The sequence below is a fragment of the Brienomyrus brachyistius genome, unplaced genomic scaffold (assembly GCF_023856365.1).
Source record: "Brienomyrus brachyistius isolate T26 unplaced genomic scaffold, BBRACH_0.4 scaffold35, whole genome shotgun sequence".
NCBI classification, from domain to species: Eukaryota; Metazoa; Chordata; class Actinopteri; order Osteoglossiformes; family Mormyridae; genus Brienomyrus; species Brienomyrus brachyistius.
Genome location: NW_026042310.1, coordinates 3,186,817 through 3,208,626, shown reverse-complemented (window position 1 = coordinate 3,208,626; position 21,810 = coordinate 3,186,817). Strand labels below are relative to the sequence as shown.

The 21,810-nt window shown below is 45.3% G+C and overlaps 3 protein-coding genes across 4 annotated transcripts; all 3 read left to right on the top strand.

Annotated features, from left to right (window-relative positions):
• Window positions 1–777: 777 nt before the first annotated feature.
• On the top strand, window positions 778–5,386 carry LOC125721731 (uncharacterized). The gene is made up of 2 exons (XM_048997769.1): window positions 778–859; window positions 3,753–5,386. Exons 1-2 carry the CDS (start codon window positions 790–792, stop codon window positions 4,391–4,393), a joined length of 711 nt encoding a protein of 236 aa, XP_048853726.1. The 5' UTR covers window positions 778–789; the 3' UTR covers window positions 4,394–5,386.
• A 3,038-nt stretch (window positions 5,387–8,424) lies between these two features.
• LOC125721670 (mucin-5AC-like) lies at window positions 8,425–13,906 on the top strand. The gene is made up of 2 exons (XM_048997606.1): window positions 8,425–8,609; window positions 12,804–13,906. The coding sequence occupies exon 2, from the start codon at window positions 12,806–12,808 to the stop codon at window positions 13,904–13,906; it is 1,101 nt and encodes a 366-aa protein (XP_048853563.1). The 5' UTR covers window positions 8,425–8,609; window positions 12,804–12,805.
• Window positions 13,907–16,232: 2,326 nt separating this feature from the next.
• LOC125721729 (uncharacterized) lies at window positions 16,233–20,269 on the top strand. Of its 2 annotated transcripts, XM_048997765.1 has the most exons (3): window positions 16,233–17,139; window positions 17,594–17,659; window positions 18,343–20,269. In XM_048997765.1, exons 2-3 carry the CDS (start codon window positions 17,653–17,655, stop codon window positions 19,194–19,196), a joined length of 861 nt encoding a protein of 286 aa, XP_048853722.1. In that variant the 5' UTR covers window positions 16,233–17,139; window positions 17,594–17,652; the 3' UTR covers window positions 19,197–20,269. The 2 variants fall into 2 exon arrangements, with proteins under 2 accessions (XP_048853722.1, XP_048853723.1); XM_048997766.1 differs by lacking the exons at window positions 16,233–17,139; window positions 17,594–17,659 and adding an exon at window positions 17,720–18,061.
• The last annotated feature ends 1,541 nt before the right edge of the window (window positions 20,270–21,810 follow it).

Below are 21,810 nucleotides of genomic sequence, written 5' to 3'. Positions count from 1 at the left end.
TTATGTTGGGATTAGGGATTTTCCCACAGAAATTAATGGAGAGTCCCTACAAAACTATGAATACAAACGTGCGCGTGTGTGTGACCAATGACGCCGCAGCCAGTGGATGGGACACCACAACACGGATCCTGACCTCCCAGTTAACGTGGCGTATGGTTCGTGAGCGATCACACAACTTCCTCAAGCCTGCAGCTCTATGGATCCTCATTTAGGGGGCTAACATGACATCCCGATCATGGTCGCACAGGAAGCCATCGCTCAGTGTGGGCTACTGCTCTCCAGGCAGACACAGAAGTTATGTAAAAGTATTAGGCAGAAAAAATTTGGGGGTGGGGTTCTAGTAACCGTATCGATAGGTCCCTCTGGGTAGATTTTGAGACTGGGAGGGGGGGGTTATTTTTGCCGTCTGATGTGACACGCCCCAACGGGCATGACAAAGCCACCAGTTACATTCAGACGGCCAGCTGCGTTCCTGTAGGTGAAGCATAAAAAAACCACAAACCACTTTCAAAGGAAGTTGGTTTTGAAGCAAGGGGGCAGAGGGGGGGCGGGGGGGTCTAGCATTTGTCTCATCTGTAAATTGCTTTGGACAAAAGCGTCTGCCGAACGAAGTGAATTTCAATGTGTGGGTCAGTGAGTTAGATCTCTGATCGGAAGCGTGCAAGAGTCATCACCATCGTTATACATGTCATTTCATATGTGTGAATCCGCAGGCGTCTCAAATATCCCCCAGAGAGGAAAGCAAAGCAGAAGTGAGGTGATGACAGGAAGTGTGTCATAGGTTTGAGCATGACACACTCGCCAAGCCAGAGCAAATTCCTCCCCGACAGGCAGATACGCGGCCGGCAGATCGAGGCAGGTAAAGTGTGCTTTGGCTTAAGGGGCACTGGGCTTGTCGGTAATCCGGGGGGAGGGGGGTCACTCTGTTAAATCAAACGCGAGTTTCTTCCTTTTTTTGTTTGTTGTCATGAGTAAAGATGCCTGAAGTCCCCCGAAAGGGGAAGGATCAAACTGAGAGTGACTTCGTTTGTACAGTCAGCTGTCTCTCTGACTGGCAGTGGTGATCAGAAAAAGGAGGGGCTAATTTCAAAGCAAGAGTGGGGGGTATATTTGCTGAAACACATGTATATTACTGATGTACAGTACTGTGCGAAAGTCTTCGGCAGTCAAAGAAAATGTCTGAATTATCTTCAAGTTGGTGTAAATTGTGATTTGTTTTTTTCTGTCAAAGCATGTCAGCTCAACCATTTCAAAATCTCTCCTGAAGTCTCCCCAGTACTTGCCACAGCCGTCCATTATGTCCATGTATTTTATGACTCAACCAGTAGCACACTGGTATTCAGCGTAATCAATATCTCATTGAATGATTAACTAATTAACTTCATTGAGTAAATGAGCTGGTGGTGAAATTTCATGAATACATGGAATGACTGCGGTGCCCCCGAGGAGAGGTTTGGGAACTGAAGAGGTGTTGTTCTAGTCGTCCAGCGAGATGTCAGTGTCTTTCAGGGGAACCAAAGATATTCCTTGTTTTTATTGTATTACTCTTTCAGTTCAATTCAAGTCATTTCATTTGTATAGCGCATTTTCGCAACATTGCATTGTCTCAAAGCGCCTGACGTTATGCCTGCCAAAAGCCCCCAGTGAGCAAGCCAGAGGCGACAGTGGTAAGGAAAACTCCCTAGGAGGAAGAAACCTTGGGAGGAACCAGACTCAGAGGGGGAGCCCATCCTCCAGGGGGCAGCAGAGCAAGCCCTAACCCTAACCAGACTCAAAGGGGGAGCCCAACCTCCAGGAGCAGGGAGAGGAAGTCAAAGTCAAATGGTCACAAAATGGCAAGAAATCCCAGTTTACACTGTCCAGATCTTAAGATTTGAGTTTCCGGCCGGAAAGACGCCACAGGTAGTGTAGACGTCGGAGGCAGCAGGGAAGGCAGACAATTTGGGGTCTCCGGGCAGCACAGCGCAGGAGGGGTAGGGGAAATAAAATGTGCAGTTAGCTAAGGTAGGGAAGACTAGAGGCAGTGCAAACAGTTAGGTGAGTGCAGTATGTAAATTCTGGCAGATATGGCTATGGCAGCATAAGTAGGAGGGAGAGGCAGGTGGGAATGCAGGCATGGGGAGTCCCTGAAATGTCAGCACTCCAATTCCACAAGGGATTGTGAAGGTAGAGTGACAGCACTGACAGTTCAGTTTATCCAAAGCCAATGGCACCGATCCCCACCCAGCTCTACACCTCACACTATAGGTCTGACTGGGAGTGAGCAGTTAGCTAGAGCTAGAACTAGAGTCTCTACAAGCTAAACTAAACAGGTGTGTTTTTAGTCTAGACTTGAATATTGAGTGAACCTGAATCGCACACATTTACTGGAAGACTATTCCACAGCTGAGGAGCTCTATAAGAGAAAGCTCTACATCCTGCTGTAGACCTTTCTGCTCTAGGTACTAATAGATGTCCTGCTCCTTGAAATCGAAGCAGGTGAAGAGGGTTGTAAGAGGCCAGTAGATCTCTAAGATATTCTGGTGCAAGGCCATTCAGTGCTTTATAAGTTAATAGCAGTATTTTGTAGTCAATCTGAGACTTCACAGGAGGCCAGTGAAGGGAGCATAGAACAGGGCTAATATAATCACATTTTTTAGTGTTTGTAAGAACTCTGGCTGCTGCATTTTGTACCGGCTGAAGTTTATGTAAGGATCCGGGTGGGTAACCAGACAGGTGGGCATTACAGTAGTACTACCAGTGATTCGCTTAGCTCTAATGTTAAATATTGTTTTTGTTTGGAGCACATATACATTTACTACCCAGATAAATAGCTTTAAATATTTCCTTTTGTCACGCCCACACAGGCGGACACCACCAGCAGTGGCTCATTAAGAGTAATGAGCCTAGGTATAAAGCCAGCCAGAAGTCACCAGCCCAGTGCGAAGTATTGCGCTGATGAATAGAAGCCTTGCTAAGCACTTTCTTGTCGATTGTCTCTCCCTGCTACCTAACCCTGCCTGTTTACCTCGTGTTCTCTCCTTACCTCTCTCTCTCCCGTTCCAGACCCGTTCCCGCACCTGACCCCTCTACCCTGCCTGCTCCGGCTCGTCCCGTTCCCGTGCCCTTGTGTGTTCCTGTCCCGTGCCTCCTTGTAGGACTGACCCCCCGGTTTACGACTTCCCTGCCTGTTTTTCGACCTTGTCTCTCGCCTATTCCTTCTGGTGCCTCAGTTTGGTTTTCGCTAATAAAGCGCCTCTCGGCTTGCATCCCTGGATCCGGCTTTCTCTGTTCTGGTTATCCTGACACCTTTGGCTGCCTAAGACTTTTGCACATCATTGACAATAAAACACTCATTTACACAGACACACACCTTGCAGTACCACACATCTGCATCCAGCCTGATCATGCACCCGTCGAAATACACACTGAAACGCACCCCTTGGATCTGACACGGAATATAAGCTGACTAAAGTACTGTTTGCCTCGCCTAGAAATCACATTTTTGTTAAATAATGTTAGGATCCAGTGAGGATGTAATTATTTGTAGGTTTCATTTATTTGTGATTGTTACTGCATTCTTAATGATGCTCTAAAAGTCACCCCCCAACTCCATGAGTATAACTGAGAGCAGAGAAACTTCCCCTAATAGGGGGGCGTGGAGTGGGGTTTTTGTAGGGGAGACAGCCGCTCAAAGCGAAAGCAACCCAATGCGTGTGGGACATGCCCAAGTCCTGGCGACTTTACACTGTTCAGTGCTCTGCCCCTCACAGGTATGGATTCCTGGATCTTACATGCTCTCCTTGTGGCTGGACTGGTGATATATGGATCCAATGCTGGGGTTACCTCTGGGTACAATGGAACGGACAATGTGACCAAGAACAGTGGCGACGATGGGGATAACGAGTTCAATGGCAAAACCCAATCACTAGCCATCACCAGTGTCACCAACAATGTCACCAATATGACCACCATCACCAGCGTTACCAACCTCACTGCCGTTCATAACACCAGCCTCAAGGTCACTCCCCCTAAGCATAGCCACACCCCCAACCTGAGCCCTCAGGGTAAGTTGCAGACTGGCTGGCTGCTGCTGGCTCTGGGAATCGTGCTGCTGTTCTGTACGGCGCTGCTGGTGTCCACCATCACGCTGGCCTGCCAGGTCCGGAACCTCCGGGACCAGCTCAGCTCAGTCTGGCCAGCCCACCCGGCCCGTGTAAATGCCGACGTGATCAGGGTCGGGAAGGTCACCGAGGTGATGGAGACAGAGATGGAAAAGATGATGGAGGAGGCCGAGAACACAGTGGAGAAAACGCTTCGCGTGGAGGCCGACGCCCAGGAGACAGAGGCTGCCACTGTCGTCCCCACAGCTCCCCCTGCTGACCCCTCCTCAGACTGCGTCCTGAATGTCTGACCTGAGAGCCACCTGCTGACATGAGGTGACACCGCTAGTGAATCCACTAACAGGCTGGGGGTTTAAGCTTCTGTTTAATTTGACTGAAGTGACAGTCGTTGCTTTTCCATACTATTTTTAAGCTTGGGGGAGTAGAGGAAGGCCAAAGTAATGTTGCTCCTCCACACGATAAAGCACAGGGTTTTCATCTGCCTCTCTAATTATAGTGTTTGATATTAAAATGGGCGGCATGGTGATGCAGTGGTTAGCACTGTCGCCTCACACCTCTGGGACCCGGGTTCGAGTCTCCGCCTGGGTCACATGTGTGCGGAGTTTGCATGTTCTCCCCGTGTCGTCGTGGGGTTTCCTCCGGGTACTCCGGTTTCCCCCCACAGTCCAAAAACATGCTGAGGCTAATTGGAGTTGCTGAATTGCCCGTAGGTGTGCATGTGTGAGTGAATGGTGTGTGAGTGTGCCCTGCGATGGGCTGGCCCCCCATCCTGGGTTGTTCCCTGCCTCGTGCCCATTGATTCCGGGATAGGCTCTGGACCCCCCGCGACCCAATAGGATAAGCGGTTTGGAAAATGGATGGATGGATGGATATTAAAATGATCTCTTACATTTGAAGACCTAATACCACAAAGATTTTGAATCTTCAACTCAATGATTTTTAAACTATGGTATGTGAGCTCCCTCTAGTGGTTCATGGAGGTATGTTCTTTAGTGACATTGGTCTCTGGTACCCAGAGAGCCTGATATGTTCTGAGGTGGTTCTTTGTGCAAAAAGTTTGAGATCCACTGCTTTAACCATTTATGAAACAGCTAACAGTCGCATGTTGGAAAAATTCTTGAAACGTACAACGGCCGTTTCCCTCCGAAGATTTCAAGCATCAGCATGTGAGCATTTGTTCTGTAACAATACTGCCACCTGCTGGCCTTTAAAAAAAAGCTTTAATTACAAATTATACCGTAAGCAGGATTTGTTTTAACTTGGAATAAAATACTACAAAAGTATTAATGTCTGCTGTTTCATTTACGGAAGCATCTGCAGGGCAAGTCAGTTGCCGTTCAGCGGACGCAGGCCACGTCACCTCTGCTGGACCTTAAGATTTGTAGCCACCCACTTATCAGGCTCAAGGGACTGTCTGACTTCCTGGGGGGGCACAGTGACCCACGAATTCAGGATCCAACAGTGACAGTGATATTATCCAACCATATTACAGTCATACAATCATATTATGGGCTGGCACAGTATTTAACACTGTTGCTTTATATCTCTGGGACCTGAGTTTGAGTCTCTGTCATGGCTCCATGTGTGTAGAGTCTGCATGTTCTCCCTGTCGTCGTTTATTTTTTCACAGATTTTTTTACCAGTGGAAGAAATCTAAGCAAACACCAATTCTGAACTGCATCTCCAGTGAGTTTCTCAGAGCCAGGTTGCGCTTCATTTGGTTTGCCATTGGCATTGTTGTCAAGATACTTAAGAGTAGTAATGCACCAATTTAGCTGCTGGTAGGGAAAAATTCTTCTCTGAAACTGGCTGATGTATGAAGAAAGGTCAGAAGACACAATGCCTTCAAACAGATGGCGCCCTATGCAAGGCGGTAATCCAAGGCACACTTGGAAATGAGTGAGATCACTAAAAACTTCACACCACAATCTGAATTCACATCAAACAGTTTTGCATTTTGCTAATATGATCCAGCTTTTCTTGGTGTGCCACTTTTGTAGGGTGCAGCTTGAAATGCATCTCAACTATGTCACAACACCTGCAAAAATGTGAGCTGGAACTGAAATTTTCGACAAAGCCGCCAACGCTGTGTGACCATAAATTGTCTCCAGCTATGGCAATTAAGATGCCGTTGTGAACCTGCCAATCATTTAATACTACCCCTTGGTCCTCTATATTTTTTAGGTTTTCAAACAGTCTGTCAAATACTAATTTGAAGTCTTGTTCCTAGCGTAAAAGCTGCATATGGTTAATGCTGGATCTATTATGGGGCAAAATATCTCCTAAAATTAAATAAACTGCTAGAACCTTGTGCTTTTTCTTTCTTGATCCCAGGGGGCCGGACAATTCAAAACAATATTGGTAAAGAATCAAGCTTAAAGAATTGGAATTAATTTTAAAATCAGAACAGAATTCAGAAAAACATCCCTGATCTGATTTGGTGAAAGTGTTTTTCATGTTGTTCCCTTACTGACTTACAATTAAAGTGATTTAATTGTTTCTTTGAGTGGAGTGTACTGAATGTAGCATTCTTTTCCCAAGATACTTTGTCCAAGATAAATTGGTTTTGGCTCAACATACCTCAAACATACCTGAAATTGAAAGACTAGTCTTCCTCCTCTGGTCTGTCTTCAGCACGCCGTTACACTGATTGAGAAGATATTCTGTTTGAAGGACACCAGTAATCAGTAATCTCAGTTTCTGAAATTGCAGTAGCCCTTAACTTTCTAGTCAATTTATCAAAAAATTTGAAGCTGGAAGCATCAACTTAGCCTGCAATTTAATATAGAATAAAGCTAAACTATTTAAAAACAGAGATTCATCTGTCTCTTCTGGTTGCTCCTCACCAAAAATAGATGTCACGGATGATGTTTGCCCAGCATCATCCTGAGATGAAGCAGCTCCGCATGCATATGAACCAAGCGTAGGCCTCAGCTATCAAGCCGATCAGACTGTGTACTGACTTTTTCTAATGCTTTCTTGATAAATGTGAGGCAAAGGTTGATATAGCAGTCTTTTCACACTGGCTAAAAGGACATTTTACTACTTTACCTTCTTTATTGTGACATTTTAAGTAAGAAAAGCCCTTTAAGTCATCACATCTGAACTGACAAAAGTCAACATGGCGGAGCAATGCATTCACATCAACGATTTCATCATTTCTGTCAGACTTCTCCAGCTGTTTTTTTTTTGTGATCTCTTTAAAGGTGCGATTTTAAAGTACAGATTTTTTTTAAGGCTATGACTACTGTCTGGAACGCCACATTTAAAATGTACATTTGGAAGGTGACAATGAACTTCCATGAGATTAGTGAAAGACACAATAGAACCAAATGCCAGGGAACAAAACGGGCACAGAAGCATTTTCTATTAATTATAATTAATTGTTTATCTTGATTAAAATTTCTTGTGTTGGCCTTTTCGTATAACCTAAATACCCATTTCCGCTTTCATTTGCGTACGTTAAAAATTCAGTTTAAATTCAGAATTGACTTTAATTATTGTATGAAGTCTTACTTTGTTTCCAGAGTCAAATATTTTACATACATTTTAAATATCAATTGCAGTGTTAGATTTTGCAATAATAAACAACATTAATTGTTGTGTACCTGTATAACAGATTTTCAGAAGGCCAGTTTCACGCTCTCATCATGCTGCTTGCTAAAATAAATCTATTCACAAAATGACGCCACTTTTAATATAAGCATAATAACTTCAAATAAAATGCGTCCAAAGAAAAACGGTGTAAATATTTTAATTCGGGCTACTTTTTAATGTAACAGATGATTTTTTTGTAAAGCGAACAAGTAAAACACAATTATGCACGAATCGAAGAAGCCTTGTACTGTTACTTTGAATATTCTGATAACGATTTTTAAATGCGTACCCACTTTGTCTAGCAACTTCGCTATCCGAACAACTTGACCGTAATGGCAGATAAGAAACAACAAAGGAAACTGTGGTCAATTTCACCTAACTAGCAAAAAATTAAACATCAATACCAAGACAACGTAATATTGCTAACCAGAGGACCAAAACGTAATAGTGCTAATCAAATGATCTAATGAGAGCTATCAAAAAACAATGAATCTTCCCTATGAAGTGAACCTTAAAATACATAACCCCCACTTAATTATTAAAAAGAATTATTGAGTGTACATCACTTGATTTTATTTTTGTTTGTTCAAGAAATTTAATTTTATTCTCCTTGACATCCGATTGCTTGTGCTCCTTTATGACGGTTTACTCTGCGCCAGTAATGGAGAATTAGAGAAGTTCCCTCGCGCCTGTTTCAGTTCAAACATCACGGCGCGCGCCTTTCTAGCAGGCGTTGCGGATCGGATATGGCTGATAACTATGAAAATATTCATATTCCGAAAGGAAATAATTCAATGAAACTGTCATGAACCGTAGGCTGAGCAGGGAACGGGGAATCAGAGTTGGGGAGATGGAGATCCAAGAACAACGCACTTATTTGGCATAACAGAAAGCAGGCAGCAAAACGAGGTACAAACGGTGAGGCCGTCAATGACAGGACTGGGGAAACATACCTGAACGCGGACTTTAAATACGAAGGACTTAATGGAACTAACACGAAAAGCTGGTAACAAACGGGATTTCACGCGAGGTTAATGAGGGGGCGTGGCATACAGGAGGATCGGACGAGCAGGGCGTGACAGAAACCATTATAACAATTGAAATATTACATTTTAAATATTTGTATTAAACATATATAACTCTGGTTTTGCTGTACGTGTAATTTTAATATCATGTAGGCTCAGAAAGTGCTAAAATTTATGCCTATATTTATACCAAAAATTCTTAATGGCCCAGTATCTCATAAGGTACAATGATGTGATAGTTACAATTTGAAATAGTTAAAAATTACATAATAATAAAAAAAAAACACAGACAACAGTAGCTGTGGTTTATATGTTTACTTATTTGCAAAGAAATTGTTGTTCGGTGGCAATTATACCATGCTTTCTGAACACAAGAATAGAAGGCAAGAGGAAAGCTATAGAATATACAATAAGAACATATAACATTATACTACCTAATTAAAATCACGATACATCAGATAGAGAGATGTTTTCTTCTATGTACTTTTATTTGAAATCAGGCCAGAATTTCTCTTACGGGCAGTACATTAGAAACCCAGCAAACGTTTTGCTGACACTAATTTTTATGCATTGGTCAGTTGTTTCTGTCCAAGTGGAGTTACTAGAATATATTAAAATATATCTGAAGCTGGAACAATCCTTTATTTTTGTGTTATGCCTTTGAGCCAATTGAAATGTGGTCAAATTTCACATTAAGGGGAAACTGTGTTATAAACTCAGCAAACTTTTTGCTGACGCTTATTTTGCGTGTTTGACAGTTGTTTCTATTTAAGGAGTTACTAGAATGCATATAAGTAAATTTGGAGCTGACACAATCCTTTATTTTTGCGTTGTGTATCTGCCTTTGACATATGTGAAATATGGCCAAATTTCACATTGAGGGGGACTATGTTAGAATCCCAACAAACCTTTTACTGACGCTTATTTGACTTATTTTAAGCTCAGTGACTGGAATGTAGGTATGGCACAATCCTTTATTTTTATGTTATGTGTGTACATTTGATCTATATCAGACATGTACATTTAATGTTTGGCATGGTGTTCTGCACCAAATTTTTATTTTTAATTAGTTATTTCAGGGAAATGGTTGCCATCCCCTGGTCAATCTAGTCCAGCCGATCACTCGCCTCTGTAATGGCAACCAACCTCCAGTACTGCTCCAGGAGGGTAAAGTACTCAGTGGCCAAGAAAGGCAAGGTAGAGACGGTCTGACTAAACAAGGACATGGCGAGCAGAGCGGTGTCACGGGGCTCCGGAGAGGCAGGCAGAGTCATTTCCTGGAACCTGTAGTCAGCAAGTGAAATGTCAGGGTCATCCCACTTGGAGCCCATCGTCTGCTGCCAGAGCCGGTCCTCTTCAGAAACTAGTTGGTCACCTCGCCAAACAAATGGTCCCCAGGGCTCTTCCGGGTTATCATCAAACGTTGGATCAAGGAGCGAGTGATCATCTAGGCAAGAGGGACGCAAGCACACCCGGGGTGGGGTCCCCGACAGATCCAAAATACAGTTGTGGGGTTTGTTTAGGAGATTCAGTCATGATGCGGTGGGAGAAGGACGAACCAAACGCAGGCTATGAGCTAATGAAATCCCTCGAAAGGGAGTTTATTGGTGGGAAACAGGCTGGGCAGCTCATGCGGACAGAGAACAATGACTGAACAGGGAGCACAGTGAGAAACACTAATATACATGAAATATCCATGTAGGGCAAGAGATCTCAAGGACCAGGAATTAGCATCTCTGGTTTAGGCACCATATGTCGCTGTGTAGAACAGACATGTGAAAGTTAAATGGTAGCAGTGGTATCATTTGTATTTCTTGTTTCTCTAGAGAACATCCATCCATCACTGTAACTGCTTAATCCCAACTGGGGCTGTGGGTGGGACTGGAGCCTATCCCAGGAACCATGGGCACAGGCAGGAACCAACCCTGAACAGCCGCCAACACACCACAGGGTGCACACACTCACGGGAACCAACTTAGAGATGCCAATCAAACTATCCTGCACACTTTTGGACTGGGGGAGGAAACTGGAGCCTCTGATGGAAACCCATGCGAATAGGGGGAGGGCGCATGAACTTCACAAAGAAAGGTCCTACGCTTGATCCGGGGACTGAACCCAAGACCTTCTTGGTATGACTCAGCAGCGCTAACCACTGCGTCACCGAGCCGCCCCAAAGTAAGAAGTCCTCAGCAAAAATTTTTTCCTGATGTAGGCATTCCTCAATCTGGACAAAAGCATCCGCTAAATAGAATGAATGTAAATGTGTGGCTAAGGTAGTTAGGCCTCCATGCTTGTGATCGGAAGGACACAGGTTCACATCTCATCCTCTGCTGATTAGTCACATGTCTGTTGGGCCCTTGAGGCCCTTAACTCCCGAAAATGGTCCAGGGATGTCAGATGAATGGCTGACCTTACTCACAGATTGCAAACTGCATATATGTGTGTGTATATGTTAAAGGAGAGCATGATGGGATACGCGAAAAGAAGCACTCTGAGGTGCCAGTACTCATATGTGCACAAATTACAACCAACGCAGCATCGTCAGAAATGATTGCTGACATGGGGCAGTTGTAGGAGGGTTTGGGGGCGGGGGGGGGGGGGGGGCAGGGTGTGATGAACCAGCAGGTGACCTGTCCTAGGGATGGGCTGAGGTGTTGACACCAGGACATGGTCACTTCAGGAGATCAGGTGGCCCTCAGATGACAGAGAACATACAAGCATGATTGGCATCGTCATACACATCATTTCATATGTGTAACACCGCCCCCCCGAATCCAGAGGCGTCTCAAATATGCCCCAGAATGGAACGCAAAGCAGAAGTGAGGTGATACCAGGAAGTGTGTCATGGATTTGAGCACAACACACTTGCTAAGTTAAAGCAAATTCCTCCCCGACAGTCACAGAAGTCCGCTTGGTACAGTACGCAGCCGATAAATCGTGGCAGGTAAAGTGTGTTTTGGCTTATGGGGCACTGGGTTTGTCTATAACAGTTCGTTTACAAGGTTTCATTTACGGTGTGATGCTGATCACAGAAATCACTTCAAAATGTACACGCTGCATAAGGTTTTTGAGAAACACCGAATTTTGTTATAACTATTGTAAAAAGTGTAAAACACAGGTATTTTGCATAACACCTGTTAACCAAAATCTGAGAATAAAATAATTATGGGTTGTCTTTCATTAACTTTTTAATGTTGGTTTAAGAAATACACTCAGAATTTTGCTGTTACTCAGTTTTTCAATGATGTCATTTTTAGGCTATATCGATAGTATATAATCCCTTAAGAATCAAGTATGATATTTCATAGTAATTTAGGAAAAATAATTTTATTACCGAACATTTTTAGGACTTTAAAGAAGGGTGCAAAGTACTATAAGTGTGTTTTGGCAGAGTTTACAGGCTGTTCCATGTTTGAACATGTAGAAACAAGGTCCTGCTCTGTCTCTCTCTTTGATACGGAAAAATGATACCAAGGCCACTGGAGTCCCAGTATGCTGGCTGACGTCCACTGGACCCTTCAGAGGGATGGTTCTGAGGCCGAGTAGAACAGAAAATCATACTTTTCTACCTTGTAGATGAGTCACTGGCAACATGCGCATACACTGTAAATATACGTGTAACGTAAGGGTTAATTGCATGTCACTCGAAATTCATGCTTGAAAAGTAAATTCTGATATTTGAATTCAGCGCAAACAAATACTATAAAATTCACCTATTCTGATTTGTGGAACAAAAAGAAAGTAACAATTTGTCGACCAGTGTAATGTGGGGAGGGGGGTGAGTCTGGTAAGTCAAACGCGAGTTTATTCCTTTTGTGTTTGCTGTCATGAGTAAAAATGACTAATGTCCCCCAGATGGATCCATCCGAGAGTGGCTTTGTTTATTCAGTCAGTGGCCTCTCTGACTGACGGTGACGGGGGGTGTCTAGTATCAAAGCAAGATTGGGGGGCATATTTGCTGAAACAGGCGCATATTACTGATGAATCACTACAGACATTGCTGCTGAAAGCGAAAGTGGCCTGGGACGTATGGCGGATCCTGGTGACTTAACGCTGTTTGTTGCCCCGCCCCTCACAGGCATGGATTCCTGGATCTTGCAAGCTCTCCTCTTGGCTGGGCTGGTGATACACAGGTCCAATGCTGGGGTCACCTCCGGGGATGGTGAAGGCTACAGGGGTGAAGATATGGAAAACTACAACAACATGGCTGGGCAGGTGATACACACATCAAATGCTACGAACACCTCTGGGAACTATGTAGAAGTCAGCGGCGATGGGGAGACAGAGCACAGCGGGCTCTCCCATGTTGAAGCCACCAACGTGACCACCACCAGTATCATCAACCTCACCTCTATTCTCGATGTGACCACCGCCTCCAGCATCACCAACCACACCTCTATTCGCGATGTGACCACCACCCCCAGCATCTCCAACCACACCTCTATTCGCGATGTGACCACCGCCCCCAGCATCACCAACCACACCTCTATTCGCGATGTGACCACCGCCCCCAGCATCACCAACCACACCTCTATTCGCGATGTGACCACCGCCCCCAGCATCACCAACCACACCTCTATTCGCGATGTGACCACCGCCCCCAGCATCACCAACCACACCTCTATTCGCGATGTGACCACCGCCCCCAGCATCACCAACCACACCTCTATTCGCGATGTGACCACCGCCTCCAGCATCACCAACCACACCTCTATTCGCGATGTGACCACCGCCTCCAGCATCACCAACCTCACCTCCATTCTCACCACCAGCCTCGAGGCCACTCCCTCTAAACATACCCTAACCCCCAACCTGAGCCTTCAGGGTAAATCACACATTGGCCGGCTACTGCTGGCTCTGGGAATCATGCTGTTGCTCCTGTTGCTCTGTACGGTGCTGCTGGTGTCCAGTGGCACGTTTGCCTGCCAGGTCCGGAACCTCCGCGACCGGCTCTGTTCATTCTGGCCAGCCCAGCCACCCCGTGTAAATGCCGACGTGATCTGGTTCAGGAAGGTCACCGAGGTGATGGAGACCGAGATGGAAAAGATGATGGAGGAGGCCGAGAACAAGGTGGAGAAAACGCTTTGCGTGGAGGCCGACGCCCAGGAGACAGAGGCTGCCGGCGTCGTCCCCACAGCTCCCCCTGCTGACCCCTCCTCAGACTGCGTTCTGAATGTCTGACCTGAGAGCCACCTGTTGACACGTCACACCGCTAACAGCGCTAACAGGCTAACTATGAAAGCTTCTGCTTAATTTGCACCTGAAGTGACAGTCCCTGCTTTTCCATACTTTATTTAAACTTGGGGGAGTAGAGGAAGGCCAAACTAATGTTGCCCCTCCAGTGGATAAAGCACGAGGAACTGTTTTCATCTGCCTCTCTAATTATAGCATTTGATATTAAAATGATCTTTCTCACATTTGAAGACCTAAAGTTACTAATACCACAAAGACTTTGAATCTTCAACTGAACTGTTCTTAAACTATGGTATGTGAGCTCCCTCTAGTGGTTGATGGGGGGATTTTCTTTAGTGCCATTCGTCATAGTGCTGGGACCCAGAGAGCCTGATATGTTCTGAGGTGGTTCTTTGTGCAAACCGTTTGAGATCCACTGCTTTAACCATTTATGAAACAGCTAACAGTCGCATGTTGGAAAAATGCTTGAAACGTACGACGGCTGTTTCTCTCCACAGGTTTCACAGCATCTGCGTGTGAGCATTTGTTCTGTAACAATACTGCCACCTGCTGGCCTTTAAAAGTAATAGATGAATGTGGAGGGGTGGCAGGGGCGGGGTTTTATAGAGTTTTATAGCTTTAGTTACAAATTATACCTTGAGCAAGATTTTTGTTTTTACTTGGAATAAAATACCACAGACGTAACCCTGTGTGCTGTTTCATTCATATCCATGTTGGTTATCTCTCAGAATGTTATTTGAGTCCAGGTAATATACCATTTTCTCTTGGATTATAGCTTCCACTACTTTTCTAGTTATGCAAGTCAAACTAATTGGCCTACAGTTTGATGGATTACTTCTATTCCCTTTTTTGAATATGGTCGTTATGTTAGTATGCTTCCAATCAGAAGGTACCACACCAACTATATCAATTTTCAGTTATGAGGCCCTTACAGTTCTACAGATTAGTGATTTCAGCTTTTAGAGCTCTTTTGGAGTTAAAATATTGGAAGAAACTTTTAATGTCATCCTTAGCCTCCAGTGCAATCTTCCTTTTGACATTGCCTTTAGTGAGACTAAAATTATTTTTAACTCATTCAGTTTTAATACGCCTTTCTGTGTATGTGTATCACAGAGGGTGGGGTCGGCCTGAATGCTGGGACGTGGCCAGCGAGGACATGGAGCTGAAGATGTTGAGGTTTGCGGTGATGCTGAATTGGCTGTGGAGGTGGGGGGGTGTCACCCAGACAAAGACCCCACACCCTCCCCCACCCCCCACCCCTGTGCAGGTAGGTGTCAGTCAGCGCACACAGGAACTTCACAATCAGTTCTGTTTCCTTCCTGGGGAGTGGAGTGGGGTCACGGGAAGGACACCTCCGGTCACCAAGCTGGAGAAGGGCCGAAGCCATCCATGAGGCCACCAAGGTCTGAACCTCAGTCATTTTTTAAGATCTAAAAATAAAATTTGAAGCTAAATATTCACCTGAAAAAAAAAAATCAGCAGCTGAAGATGTCTCTGGGCCAAATGCATTCTTAGTTCAGTTCAACTGTGTTATTAATAGTGTCTGCTGTGTGTGTGTGTGTGTGTGTGAGAGAGAGAGAGAGAGAGAGAGCATTCAGTATCAGCAGGATAGATGATGCACCCCTCCAGAGCAGCATGCATCACATCACACTGAAAGCAGTTCGGATTCACGTTCTGTGGGTGTGCATTGTCGGGGGGGGGGGGGGGGCACAGGCTGTATAATATGTGTTAAAGGTTGGGTTTCTTTCATATTACATCAAATGAACTAGATTAGACTAGCATTTCACATATCAGTTATAATGTCCATAAAAACATTTCAAATCAAAGTTGGATGTCAAAGCACGTGTATTTGATGTTCGCTTGTAATTGTGTGTTAATATCAAGTATTTCTTTCATTTTTATCCTTATATATGGTCACAGATAACCTTAAATTACCTGCTTCTTTACCATGATAATTTTACTGCTCTGTAATGTTCTAAAGATATAGACCTAAATCCATTCAGTAAGGCACATTCATTTAGTAGCTCTACATAACTTGCTGTAAGCTAAACTATCAATTAATTGATATGAACTCTCATTTAACACTGCCAGTCCCCCAGAAAACTAGTCTCCTGTATTTAATGTGTGATTCATGAGAACCGACCCCCCCCCCCCCCCCACCCCAGGTCCCCGACCTCACTACCTTTCAGTCCCTGCCTACGGCCCCCCACGCGGGATCTGCCACCCTCTGGAACCTCAGCCTCGCTGTCCCGCCAAGATAAACCACCAGGCTCCTTCTGAACATCTGCCTGCTGTTTGTCAGGTTCAGGAGGAGAGAAAAGATCGTTTGCATGTGTTTGCAAGACAGGAGAGGGAAGGTGGGTGGAAACAGATGGAGGTTCTATAAGGTTCTGAGGACCTGGCGTACCGTCGCAAAGGGTTCTGCAGACCTGCCAGGCCCACTGGAGCCAAACCCGGGGACAGAGGTGGTGAAGAGTGAAGAGTTAATGTAGGCAGACTGTGCAGAGCAAGGGGAGCAGTGGGGGCCCGACACTGATCAGCTTACAGCCAGAGGATTAAGCTGAATCGCCAGCAGGGGGCGTAGTGCTTAAAGCGACACAAATTAGGTTTGGCCTGTTTCTTTAACCATCATGCTGCCTCTCTATCTGCAGGTCTAGGCTCCAAAAAAGGCTAGGAGGGCTGGTATGTGGTGGGGAGGGGGGTGGTCATGCTTGAGTATACATTTAGCGGTAACACAACCCAGGACACACAAAGAGCCTCATCTACGGAGTATATCTGTGTGTCTGAGTGTGTGTGTGTGTGTGTGTGTGTGTGTGTACAGGATTTGCTAAAGTTGTGAGGAATGCAAATCCTCAAAAAACATGACCAATGAGATCATTTTTTTTCCGGTCTTCACTGCTTCCGACTTCATTTTATAACAATCTGCAAATGCAATCAAAAACTCTTGCATATTTTTTTGGTTACTTACGGTTAAGGTTATGTTGGGATTAGAGTTTTCCCCATAGAAATGAATGGAGAGTCCCCACAAAGATATAATTACAAATCTGTGTGTGTGTGTGTGTGTGTGTGTGTGTGTGCTGCTTTCACATGAAGCTGACAGCTCTGTGGATCCTGTCATAGACAAGGCCAGAGCTTGGTGTCTCCTCTGCAGAGAGCTAACATCACAGGAAGTCACAGCTCAGCATCAGCTACTGTTCCTCAGGCGGATGTTCTTGCAGGAGGTGTGCAAAAGCCGCTTCTTCTGCAAACCCCCATGGGCCCTGCTGGCAGGCAGATTCGGGGCGGGGGGGGAGACTGTGGGGTGCTTCAGCTAAGATATTAGCCGTGATCCTCCTGTTGAACTCTTAAAAACATCATCTAGTGGGCAAACGTCAGACACTATGATTTATAACAGATCAGGCAAAAAAAAATGGGGGGGGCGGGGGTTCTGTTAATCCTACCGATAGGTCCCTCTTCGTAGACTTTGTGACCAAGTGGGGGGTTCAGTTTTGTCAATGGGACATTGGCCTGACAAGGCCACCAGTTGCCTTCAGACGACCAGCTGCGTTCTTGTGTGTGAAGCCTAGGAAAACCACAAACCACTTTCAAGGAAGTCAGTTTTTAAGCTGGGGGGCGGGGGGGGGGGGTCTGCTATTTACCTCACTTGTCAATGTGCTTTTCGTCTCATTCGCCAAGTCAGAGCAAACCTCCCCGCAGCACCCACAGGAGCCCAACTCGTACGCGGCCAACAAATCATGCCAGGTAAAGTGTGCTTTGGTAATCTGGGGGGGGGGGGGGGGGTCACTCTGCTAAATCAAACAAGAATTTCACCTTTTTTTTGTTTGTTGTCATGAGTAAAGATGCCTGAAGTCCCCCGAAAGGGGAAGGATCAAACCGAGAGTGGCTTCGTTTATACGGTCAGCTGTCTCTCTGACTGGCGGTGGTGATCAGAACAAGGGGGGGCTAATTTCAAATGAGTGCGTGGAGCATATTAGACAAAACAGACACATACTACTGATGTATGACTATAGAACACTCATTTACACAGACACACACCTCGCAGCACCTCACATCTGCATCCAGCCTGAACACACAGACGGAAATATACACACTCACACACCCCTCGGATCTGACCCCGACGTACGGAAGATAAGCCGACTAAATGTAGGTATTGTTTGCTTCGCATGTCTAAAAGAAAAACATGGATGTATTTCTGGCTTTTGTGAATTAGGTTGTATCAGTGTGCATTTTATTATTTGTAGGTTTGATTAATTTGTGGTTGTTCATCACTGCATAATGATGCTCCGAAAGTCAGCCCCCCCACTCCATGAGTATAACTGAGAGGAATGGGGAGGGGGAGGTCAGAGGAGCTGAAGACAAAAGCAGACTAGGATGTGTGCTGAGTCCTGGTGACTTAACACTGTTTGGTGCCCCGCCCCTCACAGGCATGGATTCCTGGATCTTACATGCTCTCCTCTTGGCTGGGCTGGTGATACACGGGTCCAATGCTGGGGTCCTCTCCGACGATGATGAAGACTACAACGGCGACAACAGCGGCGACATTTTCGCTTTCGATGGTGAAGGTATAGAAAACTACAACAACATGGCTGGGCAGGTGATACACACATCAGATGCTACGAACACCTATGGGAACTATGTAAAAGTCAGCGGCGATGGGGAGACAGAGCACAGCGGGCTCTCCCATGTTGAAGCCACTGTGACCACCACCACCAGCATGACCAACCTCACCTCTATTCTCGAGGGGCCGGTGATACACAGGTCCAATGCTGGGGTCATCTCCGGGGATGAAGACAACAGCGGCGACAACAGCAACGATATCGGATCACCAGACACCACCAGTGTCACCAACCTCACTACCGTTCTCACCACCAACCTCGAGGCCACTCCCCCTAAGCATAGCCACACCCCCAACCTGAGCCCTCAGGGTAAGTCGCAGACTGGCTGGCTGCTGCTGGCTCTGGGAATCGTGCTGCTGTTCTGTATGGCGCTGCTGGTGTCCACCATCACGCTGGCCTGCCAGGTCCGGAACCTCCGGGACCAGCTCAGCTCAGTCTGGCCAGCCCACCCGGCCCGTGTAAATGCCGACGTGATCAGGGTCAGGAAGGTCACCGAGGTGATGGAGACCGAGATGGAAAAGATGATGGAGGAGGCCGAGAACAAGGTGGAGGAAACGCTTCGCATGGAGGCCGACGCCCAGGAGACAGAGGCTGCCGCCGTCGTCCCCACAGCTCCCCTTACTGACCCCTCCTCAGACTGCGTCCTGAATGTCAGTTGCTGACATGATGTCACACTGCTAACACCGCTAACAGGCCGAGGGCTAATGCTTCTGCTTAATTTGCACCTGAAGGGCCAGTTTCTGTTTTTGTTCTTTATTTAGACTCTGGGGAGTAGAGGAAGGCCAAAATAATGCTGCCTCTCCAGAGGGGGGGTGTCAGGGTAAAACATGGGGGGGCTCTTCCCAGATAGCATCATGTTACTGTTGAATTATAGTTAAATGCGTCGAATTACGGTCAGTGTTAAATCATCAACGTTGAAACTGAATTGATTTTTGGTCAGATTTTCAATATTGAAAAATTGATGGTGGCAAAACCTTGATCCAATGTTGATATAAAGTTAAACACTGAAGATCAACGTTGTTTCAACCTTCTTGTCTGATATGGAATTAGTGTCATTTCAGTATGTGTGTGCTGTCGGGGTTTGAATCTGCATCAGCCCTAATTATAGCCTTTGTTATTAAAATGATCTTTCTTACCTTTGAAGACCTAAAGTTACTAATACCACGGAGATTTTAAATGTTTAACTCAGTGGTTCTTAAACTAAGGTATGTGAGCTCCCTCTAGTGGTACATCTATGAAACAGCTAACAGTCGTATGCTGTAAAAATTCAGGCCTTGGCGTTACAATGGCTGTTTCCCTCCACAGGTTCGAAACATCAGCATGGGAACGTTTGTTCTGTAACAACAGAAACTGTTCTGTAACAACTTTAAAAGTAATATATGAATGTGGACGGGTGGGAGGGGGCAGGGTTTTATAGAGTTGTACAGCTTTAATTACAAATTATGCCTTGTGCAAGATTTTGGTTTTAACTTGGAATTAATGACTACAAAACTAATTCAGTGTGCTGTTTTCGTTTATGGAAGCATCTGCAGGGCCAGTCAGTTGCCGTTCAGCTGACACAGGCCACGTCACCTCTGCTGGACCTTAAGATTTGTAGCCACCCACTTATCAGGCTCACGGGACTGTCTGACTTCCTGGGGGGGCACAGTGACCCACAAATTCAGGATTCAACAGTGACAGTGATATTATATAACCATATTACAGTCATACAATCATATTATGTGCTGGCACAGTATTTAACACCATTACTTCATACCCCTGGGACCTGGGTTCGAGTCTCTGCCATGACTCCACGTGTGTGGAGGTTCTCTCCATGTCGGCGTGGGGTTTCTTCTTGGAATTCTGATATCCTCTCACAGTCCAAAAACATTTTCAGGTTAACTGGATTTTCCTAATTGTGCTTAGGTGTGAATGGTGCGTGAGTGTGCACTGGACGATGTTGTGTTGAGAACCTTTGCTTGAGGGCTCAGTGGTGACATGCATAGTGTGCGGGCTACAGGGTTGGAACCTACAACTTTCCAAACAGGAGTACGGACCCCAAACCCACAGACCAACTCACCACCCCTCAAAAATGCCAGAGATAGAAGGTAAAACCGAACAATTCAAAGTAAGAGACACAATCCACTCAGGTCTCTCAGACAGAAAAGGGGGCTTCCAATGGCAGGCACAGAGGCCAAACAGCGCCCCCCACAGGAGATAAATAGAGGTAATAAAGTATACTGGGATGACAACATCTTTACTCCATCTGTCCATCTCTTACAGTACAGAGTCACAGGAGTCATCATTACAGTGAGTCGCCTTATTAACCAAGCAAAGAGCGCCCCCTAGTGCCTGGTACTGCACATCCCTGAGTTTCACTTTAGCTATGGAAGTGCTATCACTGTAATAACTAATAATGCAGCTAATTCGTGTCATTTTTAATGTATTCATGTCATTTTTAAACCCAGAGATTTTCATACACCAGCAGACAGTATTTTCTTTTTTATCTAAAAGTCTGTGAGTGCATAATTAGTCCATCTTAGTAAGAAGAAAGCCTATGAACCAGTTCTCAGCGTTACCCTAGTATATGGGGTACTGTTCGCCATAATTCTGTAGCGGGCATTTCCTTCTCTGCGCGTCGCTTTCCGAGAACCCTGGCTTTCTATTTGCGTCTCGATGTGTCGCCGCTTTGTAGCCGAGCGAGAGTGGAAAGTCTTGCATGCAAGCACTTCACAAGTTCGCCGCGACGTCCTGCCTTGGGACCAATGACCCCTGCTAAAGCCGACACAAGCAGGGGGCGGAAACGATCTCAAACTACTGCGTAGCCGTCCAGTAAAGGTCATTGCTGATCATGCTGGTCAATGCTGAGCCGTTTAACCGAAAGTTATCAGAGATGTTACACAATATTACAAACCTGTGATAGATTTAAGGTTAGGATGCGAATAATGTTGCAGTTTTGTAGTTCATGAAGGACGTTTCACAGAACATCTGTATGTAAGAAAATCTCTCGCTAATTTATTTGCAAATGGCTTGACTTTTATATTATTTATTTCTCACGATGTTTAGTTTTTGTTGTACTTTTAATTTCATGGTAGTAAGGATTTTCAACACTTTCTATCTATAGTTGATATTCACACAAAGTTTATTGCAGAATAAAAAGCCACATTCAATATGCTGTGATTAGTTTTTTTTCTTGTTTTATTGTTTTGCTGCATAATGAGTGCCTTTATTTCTGGAAATGAAACAAAACATTGTTAAAAAAGGGCGGGCTTTCATTGAATTGGTCCTTATGATTCT